This window comes from Piliocolobus tephrosceles, chromosome 16 (genome assembly GCF_002776525.5).
Source record: "Piliocolobus tephrosceles isolate RC106 chromosome 16, ASM277652v3, whole genome shotgun sequence".
NCBI lineage: Eukaryota > Metazoa > Chordata > Mammalia > Primates > Cercopithecidae > Piliocolobus > Piliocolobus tephrosceles.
The window spans coordinates 3,835,792-3,853,744 of record NC_045449.1 but is presented as its reverse complement, the minus strand read 5'-3'; the positions used below and the strand labels follow the sequence as shown (position 1 = coordinate 3,853,744).

The window sequence follows — 17,953 nt, the reverse complement described above, 5'->3', positions numbered from 1 at the left end:
TGCCACTTAACTCCAGCCTGGGTGATAGAGCAAGACTGTCTCAAATAAAAAAAAAAAAAGATATTTTTTCATGTAAGATTTATGCATTATACTGTTTATATCTCAAGAATATACCATTAGAATTTTAAAAGGAAGCATTTTTTGGGTAGCTGCCACTTATACATTTGTCTTATTTTAACCCAGGGAGAAATCTGGATTTGGTATTTTCTAGAGACACGGCCTCCCTTTGTTACCCAGGCTGGTCTTGAATGCCTGGGCTCAAGGAATGTTTCTGCATCAGAGGGTTACACGCATGAGCCACCACACCCAGCCAGGATTTGATACTTTCCAGCAAAATTATTTGTTCGTAGGCCTACATCTCTGGAAGTATTGCATATTTAAGTTAGTGAGGAATTTCCTGTCCTAAGAATTAAGGCTTTGTCTCTGTGGAAAGTGAAAATATCAATGTTCCTTTTTAATTAATTAAGTTAAATAATGGGGTATCGGACTTCTGGACTGTTCGCATGAACTGATTTGTAGTGCTGCTGAGTGATGACTTAAAAATAGTAAAGAGGTATTGGTACTCCTCCTACATGGTGTTGCTACTACCTCACAGTAGTATTTCCTCTTTGATATATGGCATCAGGGCTTTGGCGGGCATATTTTCCTTCTGCCCCAGCTCAAGAGTTTTCTGGGTGTTCCTGACTTGCGTTGTGTCTCCAGTGTTGTGAAGGTCCTTTCCCTGAGGAAAGCCCAGGCCCAGAGCATCCTGGACGTCCTGAGGATAACTCAGTACTGTGTAGAATCCCTTGGGCAGCCCCACTGCTTCCATCCACCTTTCATACTTTTCCTGTTGGAGCTTCTGACCTGCCAGAAAGATTTTACCAAGTAAGTACAAAGGACAGGTCCACAAGGAAAACAGCAAAGATCATTGTAAATAAATCCTGATTGTCTTCTCGAGTTAATAACTGCGTCGTTTCTATGTAGGATACAAATGTACACTTTTGGTTAATTCATTCTCTCATTCCAAGGAAAGATGGGTTATATCCTTTTAATATGTAACGGCCGGGAACATGTTTATTCCTCCTGGTGAGTTGATCAGCTTTACTTTACCAGATGGTGACAACTGCATTCCTCATGTACTCATGCATCATTTGGCTCCTGGAAGCTGTGAGCTAAATATAAGGCTTACAGAAATGATATTAATCTGAGTACCTCAAAAGGTGGTTCTTAAGATTAACTCAATAAATATCTTTTGAGTGTCTAGTGTGCTAGAATGTCTTCTGGGTGTTAGTTATGCAGCAGTAGACAAGGCAGATTTTGTATTGAGAGAGAGACAATAAAAAATAAATAAATGAAAAAATGCCAGATAGTGATACTGTTATGTGGTGATTAATACAGTGACCTAGTTTGGATGGTCAGGGAAGGCAGGCTGAGGAGATGAAAGCCAAGAGGTGAATGACCAGCTAAGATCAGAGGGAAGAGCCTTGAAGGCAGAAGGAACAGTGCAAAGGCTCCAGAGTGGGGAGTTAGTTCAAGGAACAGAGAGAAAACGATTGTGGCTGAGTGACGGGGAAAATGAGATGGGATAAGGTCAGAAAGGCAGGACCCTTATCACCACAAAGTATTTCAATTTTATACTGAGTTGTAGTTGGGAAACCACTGGAGATTATTAAGCCCAGGAGGATGACGCTTTGTTTTAGATTTACAAAAGGTGCCTGTGGCTACTGTGTGAAAAGGAGTGGAAATAAGAAAAGCAGTTAGGAGTCTGTGGCAGTAGTCCAGGCAACAGATGATGGTGGTTTGACCCAGAGAGTAGTACTGGAGATGGGGAGGAAAGGATGAGATTCAGAATATATTTTAGAAGTAGAATTGTCAGGACTTATGGACGGATAAGATGGAGAAGGTAAATGAAGGAAAGGAATCATGGGAAATTCCTAGGATTTGGGAGTGAGTAACTGGTGGATGGTGACGCATTTCACTGAGGGAAAGAGTGTGGAAGAAACAGATTGGGGTGAAAATCAGAGATTTTGTTTTGGCCATGTTAAGCTGGAAATGCTTTTTTGAAAAGATATCAAGTAAAGATATTGAGAAAACAGAGGTCAGAGTCTAAAGTTGAAGAAGTCGGGACTAGGGATAGAATTGGATGCAGTTGGTATGTAGATGGCATTTAGAGCCATAGACCTCCTAGAAAGAGTGCAAAGATAGACAAGAAGGGGCCTAGGACTGAGCCTTAGGGGCACTTTTTTTACTTAGAAGTCAAGCAGAGGAAGGAGTGTCAGCTAAGGAGATCAAGAAGCAGTGGCCAGTCAGGTAGATCAAAAACCAGGGGGTGCTGTTGTCCCAAAAGTCAAGAGAAGAATGCATCTGAAGAGAGAAGAATGTCAGGTGAGTGCCCTTTCTGAAAAAAAAAAAAAAAGATAAGAACGATTAGTTGTGTCAAATGCTGATGTGAGAGTTCAAAAGAGATAAAAACACACTGGATTTGGCAGCAGTCTAACTGGAGCCATTGGCCAAAAGGCCAGGGAGAATGAGGGTGATAAAATGGAGAGAGAGACTACAGACATTTAGTTTAAGAAATTTGGCCTCAAAGGGAGCAGAGAAATGGGGAAGTTTTTGGAAGGCGATGTGGGGTCAACTGAGGGTTTTAAAGAGATATAAGAGGACTTCTGTATGTTGGTGGGAATGAGTCAGTGATAAGGAAAGCTTAATGCAGGAAGAGAGGGGATAATTTGCAGTAGCAGTTGCATAAGTTGAGAGATTGGCCTTTGATTGAACCGGGGAGGCTCTGTCTGTAGTAGTGGAGGAAACAGGACACACAGTGTCCGCATGTTGGCTGGTAGATATTTGGTGGTGCAAAGGTAAGGGAATTCCTATGTGATTGTTACTTTTCTTTATCAAGATACCTAAGTTTCTCTTCTAAAAAAAATGTAAGGATAGTCATTAGAGAGAATGGAAGGATGAGAAGGAGGTAGCAGTGGCATAAGGAGAAGCAGGAAGGGTTTTTTGGTGGGGGTAGTGGGTTGAGTTTTTTTGTTTTGTTTTTTTGTTTGTTTTTTTTTGTGTGTTTTGAGACAAGAGTCTTGCTGTGTTGCCCAGGCTGTAGTGCAGTGGCACCATCTTGGCTCACTGCAGCCTCTGCCTCCCAGGTTCAAGTGATCCTCATGCCTTGGCCTCCTAAGTGTGTGCCACCATGCCCAGCTAATTTTTGTATTTTTACTAGACACTGGTTTTCCCCCGTTATAGCCAGGCTGGTCTTGAATTCCTGACCTCAATTGATCCTCCCAGCACAGCCTCCCGAAGTGATGGGATTACAGGCGTGAGCTACCATGCCCGGCCTATGGGAAGGTTTTAGATAGAATGAAAATTGAGAAAGCCCGTCTACTGAATTGCCTGACAATTTTGAGTACTTGTTTGATCGTTACAGTTGCAAATTTAAAGTCATACTAGTCAGCTTGGTTGTGTGGTGTTTCCTCCACGATATTCAGCTGTTTTAATAAAGGTACAAGATTCCTCAGGCAGGTACATGGAGGAAGGAAGGGACACAGGAGTTGGTGTTTGCCAAGGTATGATTAGGGGCCATGGAATCTAAGCTGAGAAGGGAGCAGAGAGAAAGCATGGCGGGAGTAGTAGATGGTGAACATGAGGCAGCATCCTGGGCTGCCGCCCGTTGGTATTGAAGAAAGGGCTGCTGTTGGAGTCCTACCTGGGTGAGCAGGAAATCTGGGGTCAGAGTAGGGTGCTCTGGCGTCAGTATATCAGAGATGGTGTCAGCATGTGATAGCAAGGTCCAGGAAATGACCATCAAACTGGGATGGCTAAGGGCGTGGAAGAGAAGATCATTGGAGGTGAAGATGGCAGAGAATTCAGGGAAAAAGGAATGGAGACATCATTTTCATGGATGCTGAAGTCACCAAGATGGCCAGGATCATGGTAGAAAAGACAGTGAGGTTGGTGCCAGAGTCATCAATGAAGGGAGGCGGAGGGGTGAGCATGATTGTGTGGAGAGGATCAAATGAGGTAATTTGTGAAAAATACTTAACACAGTATCTGGCGTCCATGTAGTGGTGGGAGGGGTGGGTTTGTATTCACAGAGAAGATAAATAATCTCATCTCCATGCTTCTGGGTGACTCTTGACCCAGTCAAATGGATTCACTCGCTGCTCTGTGCTTTACCTTCTATAGGTATTATATTTGTATTTACTTCAGTGCCTGTGCCACTTTGTTCAGCTTACTGCCACTTGCTCTTTTTCATGTAAGAAATCATGATTATTATTAAGAAAGGGATGTTCTGGCAATTAAGTGAATCCGTGATTTCCTCTGTTTCTAGTTACTTTGGACACTTGGAAGGCTGTGGTGCTGATCTACACAAAGAAATTCGAGACACTTACTATCAACTTGTTCTGTTTTTGGTCAAAGCAGTTAAAGGATTTAGTAGCCTAAATGACAGGTACTGGATACCTTTATCATTTCTAGAGAAAAAATGTATTGTTTTCTGGTTATAAAGGAAACATACGTTCAGTGTCAAAAATACCAAAAAGTACAAAGAACAAAATAAAAATAACCTCTAATGTTACCATCTAGAGAGCTAATCACTAATGTTAACTTATTCATATTTTTTTTCCAGTTCTTTTTCTGTCTGGTGTGTGTATTTGCTTTTTAAGGGATGAGTCTGGGTTTTTCTAAGAATTTATAGCCTATTATTTTCTGTTTTGGTATATTAGGGGTTTTTTTGTTTGTTTTGAGACAGGGCCTCATGCTGTCACCCAGGCTAGAGTGCAGTGACTCCGTGGTGGCTCCCTGCAGCCTGGACCTCCCAGGCTCAATCGATCCACCCACCTCAGCTTCCTGAGTAGTTGGGACTACAGGCGCATGCCACCCTGCCCGGCTAATTTTCTTTATGTTTTGTAGAAATGGGATTTTGCCATGTTGCTCAGGCTGGCCTTGAGCTCCTGGGCTCAAGCAGTCTGCCTGCCTCGGCCTCCCAAAGTGCTGGAATTACAGGCATGATCCACCATGCCCAGCCAGTCTATTATGTATTATGTGCAGTTTGAAAACTAGAGTATAAAGCCATTTCCCAGTCCTCTTAGTAAATGGTTTAGACATAAGCCTTAAATGAAAGGATTCTTCTGTACATCTAAACCGCATCACCTTGGCTAATTTGGAACTGGCCCTGATCTTGCAGTTTGTCAGGAGCTAATTTTTACTTCTCAGTTCTTTACCATAAGACACTGCTGTGGTGGTCCTGGCAGGGTGGAAACCTTACCTTACAGCTTTCAGAGTTCTTTTGCTTAAGCTTTGAAGAATGTTTGTGTGGAGTGTGAGGAATTTGAAAGGAACCCAAACCAGCAATGTGAAGTTCCCTTCTGCTTTCAATTGCAAACCAGGTCATCTACTTGAATTGCTTCTGTTGCCTCTGTTGGTAATGGGCAGCTCTGCTAACGGTCGCTTTCATGGCCCCTTTAGGTCCTTGCTGCCTGCGTTATCCTGTGTTCAGACAGCCCTGCTTCATCTTTTGGATATGGGCTGGGAACCCAGTGATCTCGCCTTCTTTGTTGATATTCAGTTACCAGATCTCCTCATGAAAATGTCACAGGAAAATATAAGTGTCCATGACAGTGTGATCAGGTAAGAGCATGGTCCTGCGCTCTGCCGTTCCTAATGTAGGTTATGAAATGCAAGGATCATAGTGGGGGTTGCTAAGAGCACAGACTCCGGAGCTAGACTGTCTGTGTCATTTCCTAGCTTTGCCACATCCTAGCCGAGTGGCCTTGTGCAAGTCATATAATCCCTCTGTGCCTCAGTTTCCTCATCTTCAGAGCTGGAGATATCAATGGTGCTGCCTCCGAGGCTTGCTGTGATGAACACCTGAGTTACATATTTCTGCGTTTAGAACAGCATCTGGCGTGCAGTAGAGCTGTGTACATTGGTGGTGGTGGACTCGTGAGCTCCAAGGCCGAGAATCCTCTGCATTTTGGTGGTCTTAGTATAGCTTGTTGAATTGGGAAATCCTTTTCCATAATTTTTGTTACATGTATGTGTGATGTTAGCCACTCTTAACTTCTTGCACATTATAAGGACCTAAGTTAGAAAAAAATCGTGTATGAAGGTTTCTTTTTCCTTCAGTTTGACCAGTATCTCTCCTCTCTGCTCAAGTTCACTTCCCTATTTGCAGCCATTCATGTGTAGAAAAGAAAGAGAAGGGGAGAGGGAATGTGCTAAGAGGAGAGAACTGGGAGGAAGTAAATGAATGAAATCAACACTGGGACAGTTTCCACTGTCTCAGGAGAGCTGTTCCAAGGGAAAAGGGGACAGAATTAGAGCTGTCTCTTTAGTTCACGAACCTCAGCTGTTGCTTCACTGTTACAGCTCCGTTGGCAGAGATGGGGGGCAGGACTGGGGGGGGATCAGCTTGTGGTTCTTGGCTGTGGGCCTGCTTGCGGTTTCTCGCTTCGTCTCCCTGTATGCCACGGTCCTCAGGGAAGGAAGCATGCCCTTTACAGCAAGCGCTCATAGCACCTAGCCCAAAGCCTGAGTATAGGCCTAAAACCATTTCGTTGGAATGCATGAATGAATGAATGTGTATTTATAGCTTGGTAAATATTTTGTATTTGCTGTCAACCAAATCTCTTTCTGTTTAAAGTTCTGGTTGTTAAAACAAGCTGTAAACCGAAATTATGGAAATTTATAATTTTGCATCCAAAAAGAGCTTATAAGATTATCTCCCTGAAGCTGTTTATTTGAAATGAGGAAACTGTCTATGGCCATACCACCCTGAATGCGCCTGATCGCGTCTGAAATGGGGAAACTGAGGACCAGAGCTGAGTCACTTGTCCAGGTCTCACAGTAGCTGGTGGTAGAGCTGAAGTCACGGTGTCTCCTGATTCCCTTCTCATACTGATTCCACCAGGATATGCTGAGCGTGTCTAAATCAGACTTTAAAACAACAACAACAAAACCTAACTTTACTTGGCCCTAGTGCCTGGCACATAGTAGGTTCACCGTAAATGATTGTCCAGTGGAATTATGCCATGTGGTACAGCCTGCAAACTCTTAATTTCTCATCCCTTACAGTCTACTCTGGAAAGGGCTTCTCCTTCTTTCTTGGCATGTATCTACCAAATATTTGACAAATCCAGGGGCTTTGAAAAGCAGTTGACCTTTCCCTCTCAGAAGCTGAAAAATGCCCAATATTATAGACCCATAGATACAGAGTCTGCTAACCAGTACTTTCCTTGGTGATTGGGAGAAGCATGCTTTTCTCTCTTTATGTTCTTTCAGCCAATGGAGTGAAGAAGATGAGCTTGCTGATGCCAAGCAGAATTCAGAATGGATGGATGAGTGTCAGGATGGCATGTTTGAGGCCTGGTATGAAAAAATAGCCCAGGAAGATCCAGAGAAGCAGAGGAAAGTAAGACCTCTCAACTAGAGTACTCTGAAGTGATTTGCTAGGAGTTTGGAGAGGAGAGTTTGCCTGGGGGGGTGCTGGCAGGCTCTTGCCTGACAGGGCTGCAGGTGGCATTCAATACCCTAGCGAAGGGGTCCCCAACCACTGAATGCAGCTGAATGCAGGCTGTGAGCAGCGGGCAAGCGAGAGAGGCTGAGCTCCACCTCCTGGCAGATCAGCTGCGGCATTGGATTTTCACGGGAGCAGGAGCCCACAATAAACTGCGCATGCGAGGGATCTAGTTTGTGCATGAGGGATCTAGTTTGTGCGCTCCTTCTGAGAATCTAATGCCTGATGATCTGAGGTGAACAGTTTCATCCCGAAACCATCCCTTACCCGGTCCTGTGCAGAAATTGTCTTCCACGAAACTGGTTCCTGGTGCCAGAAAGGGGAACCACTGCCCTAGCGTCTGGTGTTTAACCTTTAACCTGAGGGGCTGTAAATCCTGATTTGACCACACTCAGAGTGGCTGCCTGCCAGAGAACTAGACTCATTGGAAAATTGACTCTTAAAGCTGATGTGCAGTAGGAGGTGCCAATTTACTAATTTACAGTGAGAAGTAGAATTGCTAGAGGGCCTGAGCTCTAGTGTCCCTGGGGCAGCACATTCTCTTCCTGTAGACAAGCAGTGTGGGAAGCCACATTTCCATCAGAAGGCTGCCTGGTGAGCATGGGAGCAGCTGCATATATGGAGAGGGCATCAGAGCTGCATGATTCAGATGTGCGAAGGCACAGGCTCAGATAGCCCACTCTGTCCATCTCCACGTCAGGTGTGACATCTATCACTACCACATGTGCCAAGCATCTGCTGCCTCAGATTCATTCATTTTCTAAGTACTGAGTGCCTACTATGTGCCAACCACTTTGTTCACATAGCACCACGGTGGTGCTTGGATGGAGCTTGCCAAGTGGGCCTTTGTGGCTTTTTCTGTCTCATATGTTAGTACCTTTTGGGAGTCATTCTGTAGTTCTAAGGTGACTTGGCATATTTGCTCTGGTCTACTGTATGGTGACTTACTGATTTCGATCATTTCTAGGCCCTAAAGAGAAATGATACCGTAGTCCAAGTACTTTCCAGTAAAGCAATTTGTTTGCTCGTGAAACAGTACCCAGACTATCCCTGCAGAAAGTTTGCCTCTAAGTGCCAGGGACAATACTCCTTTTGTAGTATCTGTGAACACTACCATTGTCCAATCAAGTACCCAAGCCAGAAACTTTCTTCCCTTTTACTGATCCCCATATCCAGTCAGTCACCAAGGTTTCCGCCTTCTGCCTCAACACCTCAAATCTACGCACCTTTCACCATCCCGCTTACTACTCAGTCCCAGCCCTTATGATGTGCCATGGGGTTCCTTTCACGCTTTGGTCATGGTCAGTCTCCCTGAATCCAGGCTTGCCTCCTTTGATCCAGTCTTTCCTCAGCTTCCAGAAGAACCATTAGAGCACTCCAGTCCGGTCACATTACTCTTCTATGTAAAAACAGTCTGTAACTCCTGAGACTAACATTGAAAGGTGCTTTGTGGTTCAACCTTTCTGTCTTCATCTGACTATTCCCCTGTGTACTGTATTCTACACACTGAGTCATGCCAAGTTCATAAACCCATCTGTGGTGCCCTTTTCGCTCTCAGATTTGCTATTCCTGTCTGACATATCCACCTCCCTTATCCCCACCCAGCTAGTACCTGTTTGTCCTTCGGGTCTCAGCTGAGGAATTATCTCCTTCAGAAAACCCACTGGTAGCCATAGTCCTCTGTTCTCTAAGCCTCCTGAATTTTCCTGTGAAAGCGCTGGTCATACTAAATGGTCATCACCTCCTTGACAGAATTCCCAGCTAGACACTGAGGAGTTTATTCATCATCAAATCCTAGCACCAGTACAATGCCTGGAACATCCTCAGTACCTATTGAATGGAGGAATTGATGAGTGAATTGTGGCCACCTTAGAAAATCCATCAGTTAATTGTATTTGTTTGGCCTTACAGATGCACATGTTTATTGCTCGCTACTGTGACCTGTTGAATGTGGACATCTCTTGTGATGGGTGTGATGAGATTGCCCCCTGGCATCGATACCGGTGTCTGCAGTGCAGCGACATGGATCTCTGCAAAACTTGCTTCCTAGGTAAATTTCATGAACTGAGCATGCCGTATCCAAAGGTAACAGTCATTTCTAATTTCTATGATCTTGTCATTTTTAAAAACTCTCAGTGTACTACATAGAAATACTGCCCAGTGGTGTTTTCTCTGACTTCCTGGTGAACATGAGCCTTATCTCCTCAACCAACCGAAAAGCTCCACAGCCCTAATAATCTGTCGTCCTTCCTTCTTCTATCATGCTGGGTGTAGCCACTTAATAAACGGTTGGGACCAATGTGTGTGTGTTCAATGGAGTTTTCTGGAAATAGTGTTTGCTTCTGAATCATGCAGTGTTTACATGTAGCAAAATACACACATGCACACACACACACACACACACACAAGCAAGCTTCAAAAATCCTCTCATACACTTGACTTGTAGGTGCTGAGGTAAAACAGATCCACAGGAACGCACACCTGAGTGGCCTTTTTGTGCATGGCCCAGTGGTAAAAGACACAGCACTTGCCCTGGAACCATCTACAGTCCAGCAGGAAGACTGGACAGATCCATAGAATGTCTATTCCAGTACAAGAATGTGTGTGCTGAGTTATAAATGAGGGTACAGATTGTTTCTAGAGAAGTTTAGAAACAGTAGCAGCATTGCTGCAGGGAAGGCTTGTGAAGGAGGTGGAATGAGAACTGGTCTTTGAAGAAAGTTAGAACTGGATGATGTGTAGGAAACGTTGGGGATGGTGTCACCATCAAGGACGTAGCAAACCCTGAGACAGGAGTGTCTGTAGTGAGTTTAGATGGACATGCTGAAGTGTTTGCCAAACTAAGTGTTAGATTAAGACAGGTGGGCCCTGATTGTGGGACCCCAAGATACTAGGCTAAGGAGTTTAAATAGTCTAGAGACAGCAGGGAAGAGTATTTTGGTTTTTGTTTGTTTTTGTTTTTGTTTTTGTTTTGAGACGGAGTCTCCTTCTGTCACCCAGGCTGGAGTGTGGTGGTGAGATCTCGGCTCATTGCAAGCTCCGCCTCCCGGGTTCACGCCATTCTCCTGCCTCAGCCTCCCGAGTAGCTGGGACTACAGGCGCCCCAGGTCACGCCCGGCTAGTTTTTTGTACTTTTTAGTAGAGATGGGGTTTCACCGCGTTAGCCAGGATGGTCTCGATCTCCTGACCTCGTGATCTGCCCACCTTGGCCTCCTGAAGTGCTGGGATTACAGGCGTGAGCCACCGCGCCTGGCCTAGGGGAAGGTTTTTGAAGTCGGTATTATTAATAACATGATAAGAGCTATGTTAGAGGAAGGTGGTTCTATCTGTGTTAAGAGTCTCCTTTAGGAAATCAGTCACAGTATTCACACGGGCATGGGAGCCTGGGCTGGGTTCGTGGCAGTGGGAATGAACAGAAGTGGGCCAGGCGCGAGGAGCATTCTGCAGGGTCCATGACAGAGCTTAGAGTGAGAAGGGCCCAAGGGCCTTAGTGTGAGAAGACCAGTGCAGTCCATCTCTTTCATGACTGTTATTCTCTCACGCACTGGGTCTGGGTCTGGTTTTTTTTTTTTTTTTTCTTCTTCTTCGAGAGTCTCACTCTGTCACTCAGGCTGGAGTGCAGTGGCGCCATCTCAGCTCACTGCAACTTCCACCTCCTGGGTTCAAGTGATGTTCCTGCTTCAGCCTCCCAAGTAGCTGGGAGTACAGTTGCCTACCACCACACGTGGCTAATTTTTGTGTTTTTAGTGGAGATGAGGTTTTACCATATTGCACAGGCTGGTCTTGAACTCTTTGACTCAAGTGATCCGCCTGCCTCAGCCTCCCAAAGTGCTGGGATTACAGGCGTGAGCCACAACGCCTGGCCCTTTATTTATTTATTTAGGAAGTCTGTTTTCAACTGTGATTCTGGAGTGAAAAAAGAAGAGCAAATATCCTGACCAGTCCCCAGTGCTTGTTAACAGGAATACATCAACAGAGCCTTGCTCTTTGTTAGTGGAGGGGTCATAGGAGACAGCTCACAAATTAACGTGTGGACTTGTTTCCACCAAACAGCAGTCCTGATAATATATTTGATCTCACTGTACCATTGCCGAGAAATTCTGTGCCAAGAATCTCACTCGTATGCCTCGAGCCACCCAGGCAGAGCACCCTGTCTCCAGAGAATGCCTGTAGGCCCTATATCCCTGAGCAGTCACTTGGGAGCGGCCCTGGCGCTGGGATTGGTTTGGGTTTGGAAACCAGCCGGTCTAGGAGCCCTCTGCCTTATCCACTCACGCTGCTTTGTTTCTCCCCAGGTGGGGTGAAGCCTGAGGGCCACGGAGATGACCATGAAATGGTCAACATGGAGTTCACCTGTGACCACTGCCAGGGTTTGATCATAGGCCGGAGGATGAATTGCAATGTTTGCGATGACTTTGATCTTTGCTATGGATGCTATGCAGCAAAGAAGTACTCCTACGGGTATGTCTCAAATGACCGTCACCACGAAGCCTTTTCTTTACATGTTCCTTCACTTGAAAAGGGACGTCTTTCTTTTTATAGAAAAACTTTTTAATTGAAAATTTAAACATAACCATAAGTAAAGAGACTAACTCAGTGAACCTTCATGTACCCATTACCCAGATTCAGCAGTTAGGAAGATTTTGTAATGGGTGCTTAGTTTATTCCTTTTTTTTTTTTTTTCTATGTTAGAGTATTTTAAAGCCAATTCCAGGACCGGGCGTGGTGGCTTACGCCTGTAATCCCAGCACTTTGAGAGGCTGAGGCGGGCACATCACTTGAGGTCAGGAGTTCGAGATCAGCCTGCTCAACATGGAGAAACCCCGTTTTTACTAAAAATACAAAAATTAGCTGGGTGTGGTGGCGGACACCTGTAATCCCAGCTACTTGGGAGGCTGAGGCATGAGAATCGCTTGAACTGGGAGACAGAGGTTGCAGTGAGCTGAGATTGCACCACTGCACTCCAGCCTGGGCGACAGAGCGAGACTCCATCATACATACATACATACATACATACATACATAAAGCAAGCAAATTCCAGGCCTTAAATTATTTCCTTCCTACATACTTTATACCCTCTTTTAAAAATTATGGGTTTTTTTCACATTACCAAAATGCTATTACCACACCTTCCAAAATCACAATAAACAATTCTTCCTTAGCCCAATTGCCACAGACAATCTCTGGGGATTGTGAAACCCTGAAAGGTATGTCCTGTGTTTGTGTTTCATTTTTCTGGGGAGAGGGCCCACACCTTTCTTTACATTTTCAGTAACCGCATCCTAGAGGTGACTAATGCCCAGTTGCGACCACATGCTCCCCTGAGGCCCTGTGCTCCTGTTTGGAGCCTCATAAGCTTTTGGAGGCTTGTAAGATTTAAATGTGTCTTGCCTTTGCAGCCATTTGCCTACCCACAGCATCACGGCCCACCCAATGGTAACCATTCGGATCAGTGACCGGCAGAGGCTCATCCAGCCATACATCCATAACTACTCCTGGCTGCTCTTTGCTGCCCTGGCTCTCTATAGCGCCCACCTGACCAGTGCAGAGGATGTGGATGGGGAGAAGCTGGACCCCCAGACCCGCAGCAATGCCACCACCTTGCGGAGCCAGTGCATGCAGCTCGTCGGGGACTGTCTGATGAAGGCTCACCAGGGAAAAGGTGACTTCCCCATGCCCAGAAACCAAAACCAGCCCTCAGTTGCTGGTGAAAAAAAGCCTTGGCAGATGTAAAATACTAAGCTTAGTTTACAGGTGACAAAATCCAGTTTTCCACTAAAGGTGCTTACCCTGGTTTGGAACTTAATTTTAAGTTCCCCGATGGATTTTAGAGAAATGTTGGCATTGAAGTAACATTTGTTTTCTCTGAAACTAATACTAATTAATACCTCAAACTAATTTTAAATAATAATTAAAACTGTTTCTATCTGTGGATGCAATCTAATACTTGAATCTATCAAACTTCACTGAAAGAATCCAGACTTTTTAACCGGGAGTGTGAGTCTGCTTCCACACAACTGTATTCTAGGTAAGAGCCGTTTATGAGTAAAATAGTTCAGCAATATATCGACATGAATCTGCCTTGACTAAGGAAGGGTAGGAAGAAAACAACTTGAAGATTAAACCTTGGAGACATCTAAGTTCCTTCAGATAATGGCATCCCCATTTGAGTCAACGTTAGGGAACCAGACCTGTGTTAGAAAGCAGATGGGCCACGCCAGCACCTTAGAGCAATTCCCTCACCCATTTGCCAGTGGGAATTCAGCAGTCTGGTTGTGTGGGGCGTCTGTAAAAGCATAATGTTCGTGATTTTCTAAATAGACAATCCTGTTGTATGTTTTTTCTTCTGTTAATAAAGTGCAGGTATCCCTTGCTATTCCGCCTCTCACTATCTGAGATGAGGAGCTGAGTAGATTTAGGTAGCGAGGGATGTTCATGTTGAGTACTCTAGGATTTGGTTTGTGCAGAGCTCATTTATCTATTTCTATATAATGGCAAAGTAACTTATGGCACTTGCTGAAAATAACTCTTGTTATAAAACTTTTAACCATTCTCTTATTTGCTTCCCATATAGGTCTCAAAGCTCTAGCTCTGCTTGGTATATTGCCAGATGGTGACTCTACCCCAGAAGATCAGGCCCTTCCAGTCACTGCGCCCACCCAAGCATCAGAGGAGCAGCTAGAGAAGAAAACCGTGCAGGGTGCTGAGCTGTCAGAAGCAGGCAATGTAAATGACGATTCTCTACTACACAGAATTACAGGTTGAACTCTAGAGAGAGCCATGCACTCAGTGTAGCATAGCAGAGAGGTTAAAAGCACAGACTCCTAACCCAGACTGCTGGATTCAGTTGCCTGCTCCATCAAACCTTGGGCATGTTATTATCATCTCTTCAGTGTTTGTTTTCTTTTCTTTTCTTTCTTTTTTTTTTTTTTTGAAACAGGGTCTCTCTCTGTCTCCCAGGCTGGAGTGCAGTGGCATGATCTCAGCTCACTGCAGCCTTGACCTCCCCAGGCTGAAGCGGTCCTCCCACCTCTTCCTTCTGAGTACTTGGGGCCACAGGCATATGCCACCATGCCTGGCTAATTTTTATATATTTTGTAGGGTCAGGGTTTGGCCATGTTGCCCAGGGTGGTCTTGAACTCCTAGGCTCAAGTGATCTGCCGTCCACATTTTCCCCAAAGTGATGGGATTACCCTGTCTCTAGTAAAAATACAACAACAACAACAAAATTAGCTGGGCTGGTGTCATGTGCCTGTAGTCCCCGCTACTCGGGAGGCAGGGATTCACTTGAACCTAGGAGGTGGAGGTTGCAGTGAGCCAAGGTGGCGCCACTACACCGCAGCCTGGGCAACAGAACAAGACTCCGTCTCAAAAAAAAAAAAAAAAAGAAAGAAAGGAATTCATTCCTAGCCCATGATGTATACTGTATCTGTAGAGCTATATTTATATTCAGTCAACAGTTAGGTGTTACTGAATGCTTACTGTTTACCAGGTAGACACAGTAATTTACACATAGTTGCATAAACAGAAAAGCCTTTCTGGATGCAGGTATAACGTGTGATAACCTAAAGATTGTTTTATGGAAGAGCACCCCGTTGTTTCTATGATGCTGCCTCCAGAGCTTGAGTTTCTGCTGAAAAGGCCCTTGACTGCCACAGGGGTCACTGATGTTGCTGTCCCCTGTCTGTCAGGTTGCTAGTTCAAGGATTCCCCTATCTGGTGGTTGTAGCTCACCAGTATGCCATTGTCATGTGGAGGAATACAGAAGCAAAACAGGCCAGCAGAAACATGAACATTTTTATTATTTCCATTCAGTCAGAGAGTCAGTAGAAGACAGGCCACATAATCTTCAAGCCTGTCTCTCAACCGTCCACATTTTTTCCATGAAACCCCTTCTGTAGGCGGCACTTTAACCGCCCATGGATTATGATGGGAACAAAGAGAACATTTTAGGAGAAATGGGATTAATCAGTCCTCACCTTTGAGCCTGGGAATATTTGTATCTTCTCGTGAGGTCTCAGCATCTTAAAACTAACCTGCCACCCATAAGCACCATGCTTCCCCGTTTATATTTTTATTTATATCAGAATGGACTCACAGGGTTTTTTTATGTTTTCTTTTATTCAATGGATTAAAATCTGTTACTTTTCTTGTGTTTTTTTTTTTTTTTTTGAGTCAGGGTCTCAATCTGTTACCCAGGCAGTGGAGTGATGGTATGATCTTGACTCACTGCAGCCTCTGCCTCCTGGGCTCCAGTGATCCTCCCACCTCAGCCTCCTGAGTAGCTGGGATTACAGGCGCCCGCCACCATGCCCAGCTAATTTTGTATATTTTTAGTAGAGACGGGGTTTCACTGTGTTAGCCAGGATGGTCTCGATCTCCTGACCTCATAATCTGCCCACCTCAGCCTCCCAAAGTACTGGGATTACAGGCGTGAGCCACTGTGCCCAGCCACTTTTCTTATTTGTTTTTTTTGTTGTTGTTGTTTTTGGTTTTTTTTGAGACAGGGTGTCACTCTGTTGCCCAGGCTGGAGTGCAGTGGTGTGATCTCGGCTCACTGCAACCTCCACCTCCTGGATTCCCAACGATCCTCCCGCCTCAGCCTCTCAAGTAACTGGGACTGCAGGTGCCCACCACCATGCCAGCTAATTTTTGTAGTTTTTGTAGGGATGGGGTTTTGCCACGTTACCCGACTGGTCTCCAACTCCTGGACTCAAGCAATCCGTCTGCATCAGCCTCCCAAAGTGCTAGGATTACAGGCCTGAGCCACTGTGCCCAACCCATTATTTATTTCGATGCTCAAATTGTCCCATGTTTGGGCAGTGGAAACTGCCCCCCCCCCCGCTTTTGTGTTCTTTTGATATGTTGCCATTATTTTTTGAACACTTCCTTAATTTTTAATAGAGAAAGATGTTTCAGGCTCGTTTTAGGCCTTCCCTGCCTCGGGATTGAAATGGGAGTTTTTCCAAAGAGGTCCCAGGGCATTGTTTTTATTCTTGAACCATTCCCACCTTTTGGGTCCCCTTCCCACCAGCAGCCAGGTGCAGCCAGGATATCCTGCCTCTGGCTCAGCATCTTAGTCTTCTAGTAAGGCCACAAGCAATTTCCTGCACTGTCCACACAACTGAACCTGAGTGTTGCCACTACAGTGGCCATAAGGACCATATCCCATTGGGGCTTCTAGGACAGATCACTGTTTTTCAACTCTCACTTGCTTCTAAGCAACCCCAGGGCCCTGGTAAGGGTATGTACCCTTTCTCCCTCCAATGACTAGAGATACTTCTTGTTTTGAACAACTGAGAAACCAACCTTAGCCAGAGGCATTATCCAAAAGATTCTGTCTACAGTGTCCTGTGATAACAGGAAAAAACATAAGTCATTTGCCAGAACTTCGGAATTATATTGTCTTCACAAGTGACACATGGTACAGGGAGTATGGTATCAGGTCTTCTCAGAGGGTACATTTAACAAAGCAAGTAGCTCTCCCAGTTTCATTCCTCTCTTTAGGACAGTCTTATAGTCATATTTTTCTCAGCAAGAGGTTGAAGGTAGGATTGATGTTGAGGTTACATATGCAGAGAGGGGAGGATGAGTTAGGTACCCCTGGGAGACAGCATGCCTCCTCCTGAATGTTTGGTGTTGCGTAACACTCCACCTTTGGCCCAAAGAGTGAAAGTCACGTTTGGCCTTCTCCGACATGAAGCTGGGGTGCCTCCACCATGCACCGAAGACTCCTCATGTAGCCACAGTTCCACACATAAGCCTGTGTAACAATAGGGAAAGGCACCCTGAGGGTCCCGGGAGTGCAGCCAATCACTGGGGGGGATGCTGAGTGACTGCTCAGGAAATGCAGCTGACGACCGTCACCTGGCCCATCCGGGCAGCTCACCGCTAGACTCCTGATTCCAGAAAAGTTTCCCACCTCCAGGGAGGGCCCGTTTAACAAGTCTCATTGCCAAAATGGGATTCTCAAAAGGGCACCAAAGGTATGTTTATTCTGTTTTTTAAAATGAAGAGGCCGGGCGCGATGGCTCATGCCTGTAATCCCAGCCCTTTGGGAGGCCGAGGTGGGGGGATCACAAGGTCAGGAGATCAAGACCATGCTGGCTAACACGGTGAAACCTCGTCTCGACTAAAAATACAAAAAATTAGCCAGGCGTGATGGTGGCACCTGTGGTCCCAGCTACTGGGGAGGCTGAGGCAGGAGAACGGCGTGAACCCAGGAGGCAGGGCTTGCAGTGAGCCAAGATGGCGCCACTATACTTCAGCATGGGTGACAGAGCGAGTCTCCATTTCAAAAAAAATGAAAAAGCTAGGAAAGAATGCTAAAACCTGGTGGAGAGGGTGTGAGTAGTTAGATTTAGGAGTAGCATCCGGTTTTGTTTGATCGAGTGACGTGTGGTTGGCTTTCTGTACACCTTCCATGTTAATCAACAAAGGCAAATTCTATATAAAACT

The 17,953-nt window shown here is 45.3% G+C and overlaps 1 protein-coding gene across 3 annotated transcripts in view; it reads left to right on the top strand.

Moving 5' to 3' along the window:
• ZZEF1 (zinc finger ZZ-type and EF-hand domain containing 1) overlaps positions 1-17,953 on the top strand; it is a 141,711-nt gene that overhangs the window by 82,534 nt on the left and 41,224 nt on the right. For all 3 annotated transcript variants that reach the window (XM_026449094.1, XM_026449095.1, XM_026449096.1), the window contains exons 30-37: positions 703-867; positions 4,310-4,429; positions 5,446-5,607; positions 7,261-7,390; positions 9,407-9,545; positions 11,791-11,956; positions 12,895-13,157; positions 14,070-14,221. In XM_026449094.1, the coding sequence (XP_026304879.1) occupies positions 703-867; positions 4,310-4,429; positions 5,446-5,607; positions 7,261-7,390; positions 9,407-9,545; positions 11,791-11,956; positions 12,895-13,157; positions 14,070-14,221 (1,297 nt within the window). The remainder of the gene's footprint in view (positions 1-702; positions 868-4,309; positions 4,430-5,445; positions 5,608-7,260; positions 7,391-9,406; positions 9,546-11,790; positions 11,957-12,894; positions 13,158-14,069; positions 14,222-17,953) is intronic.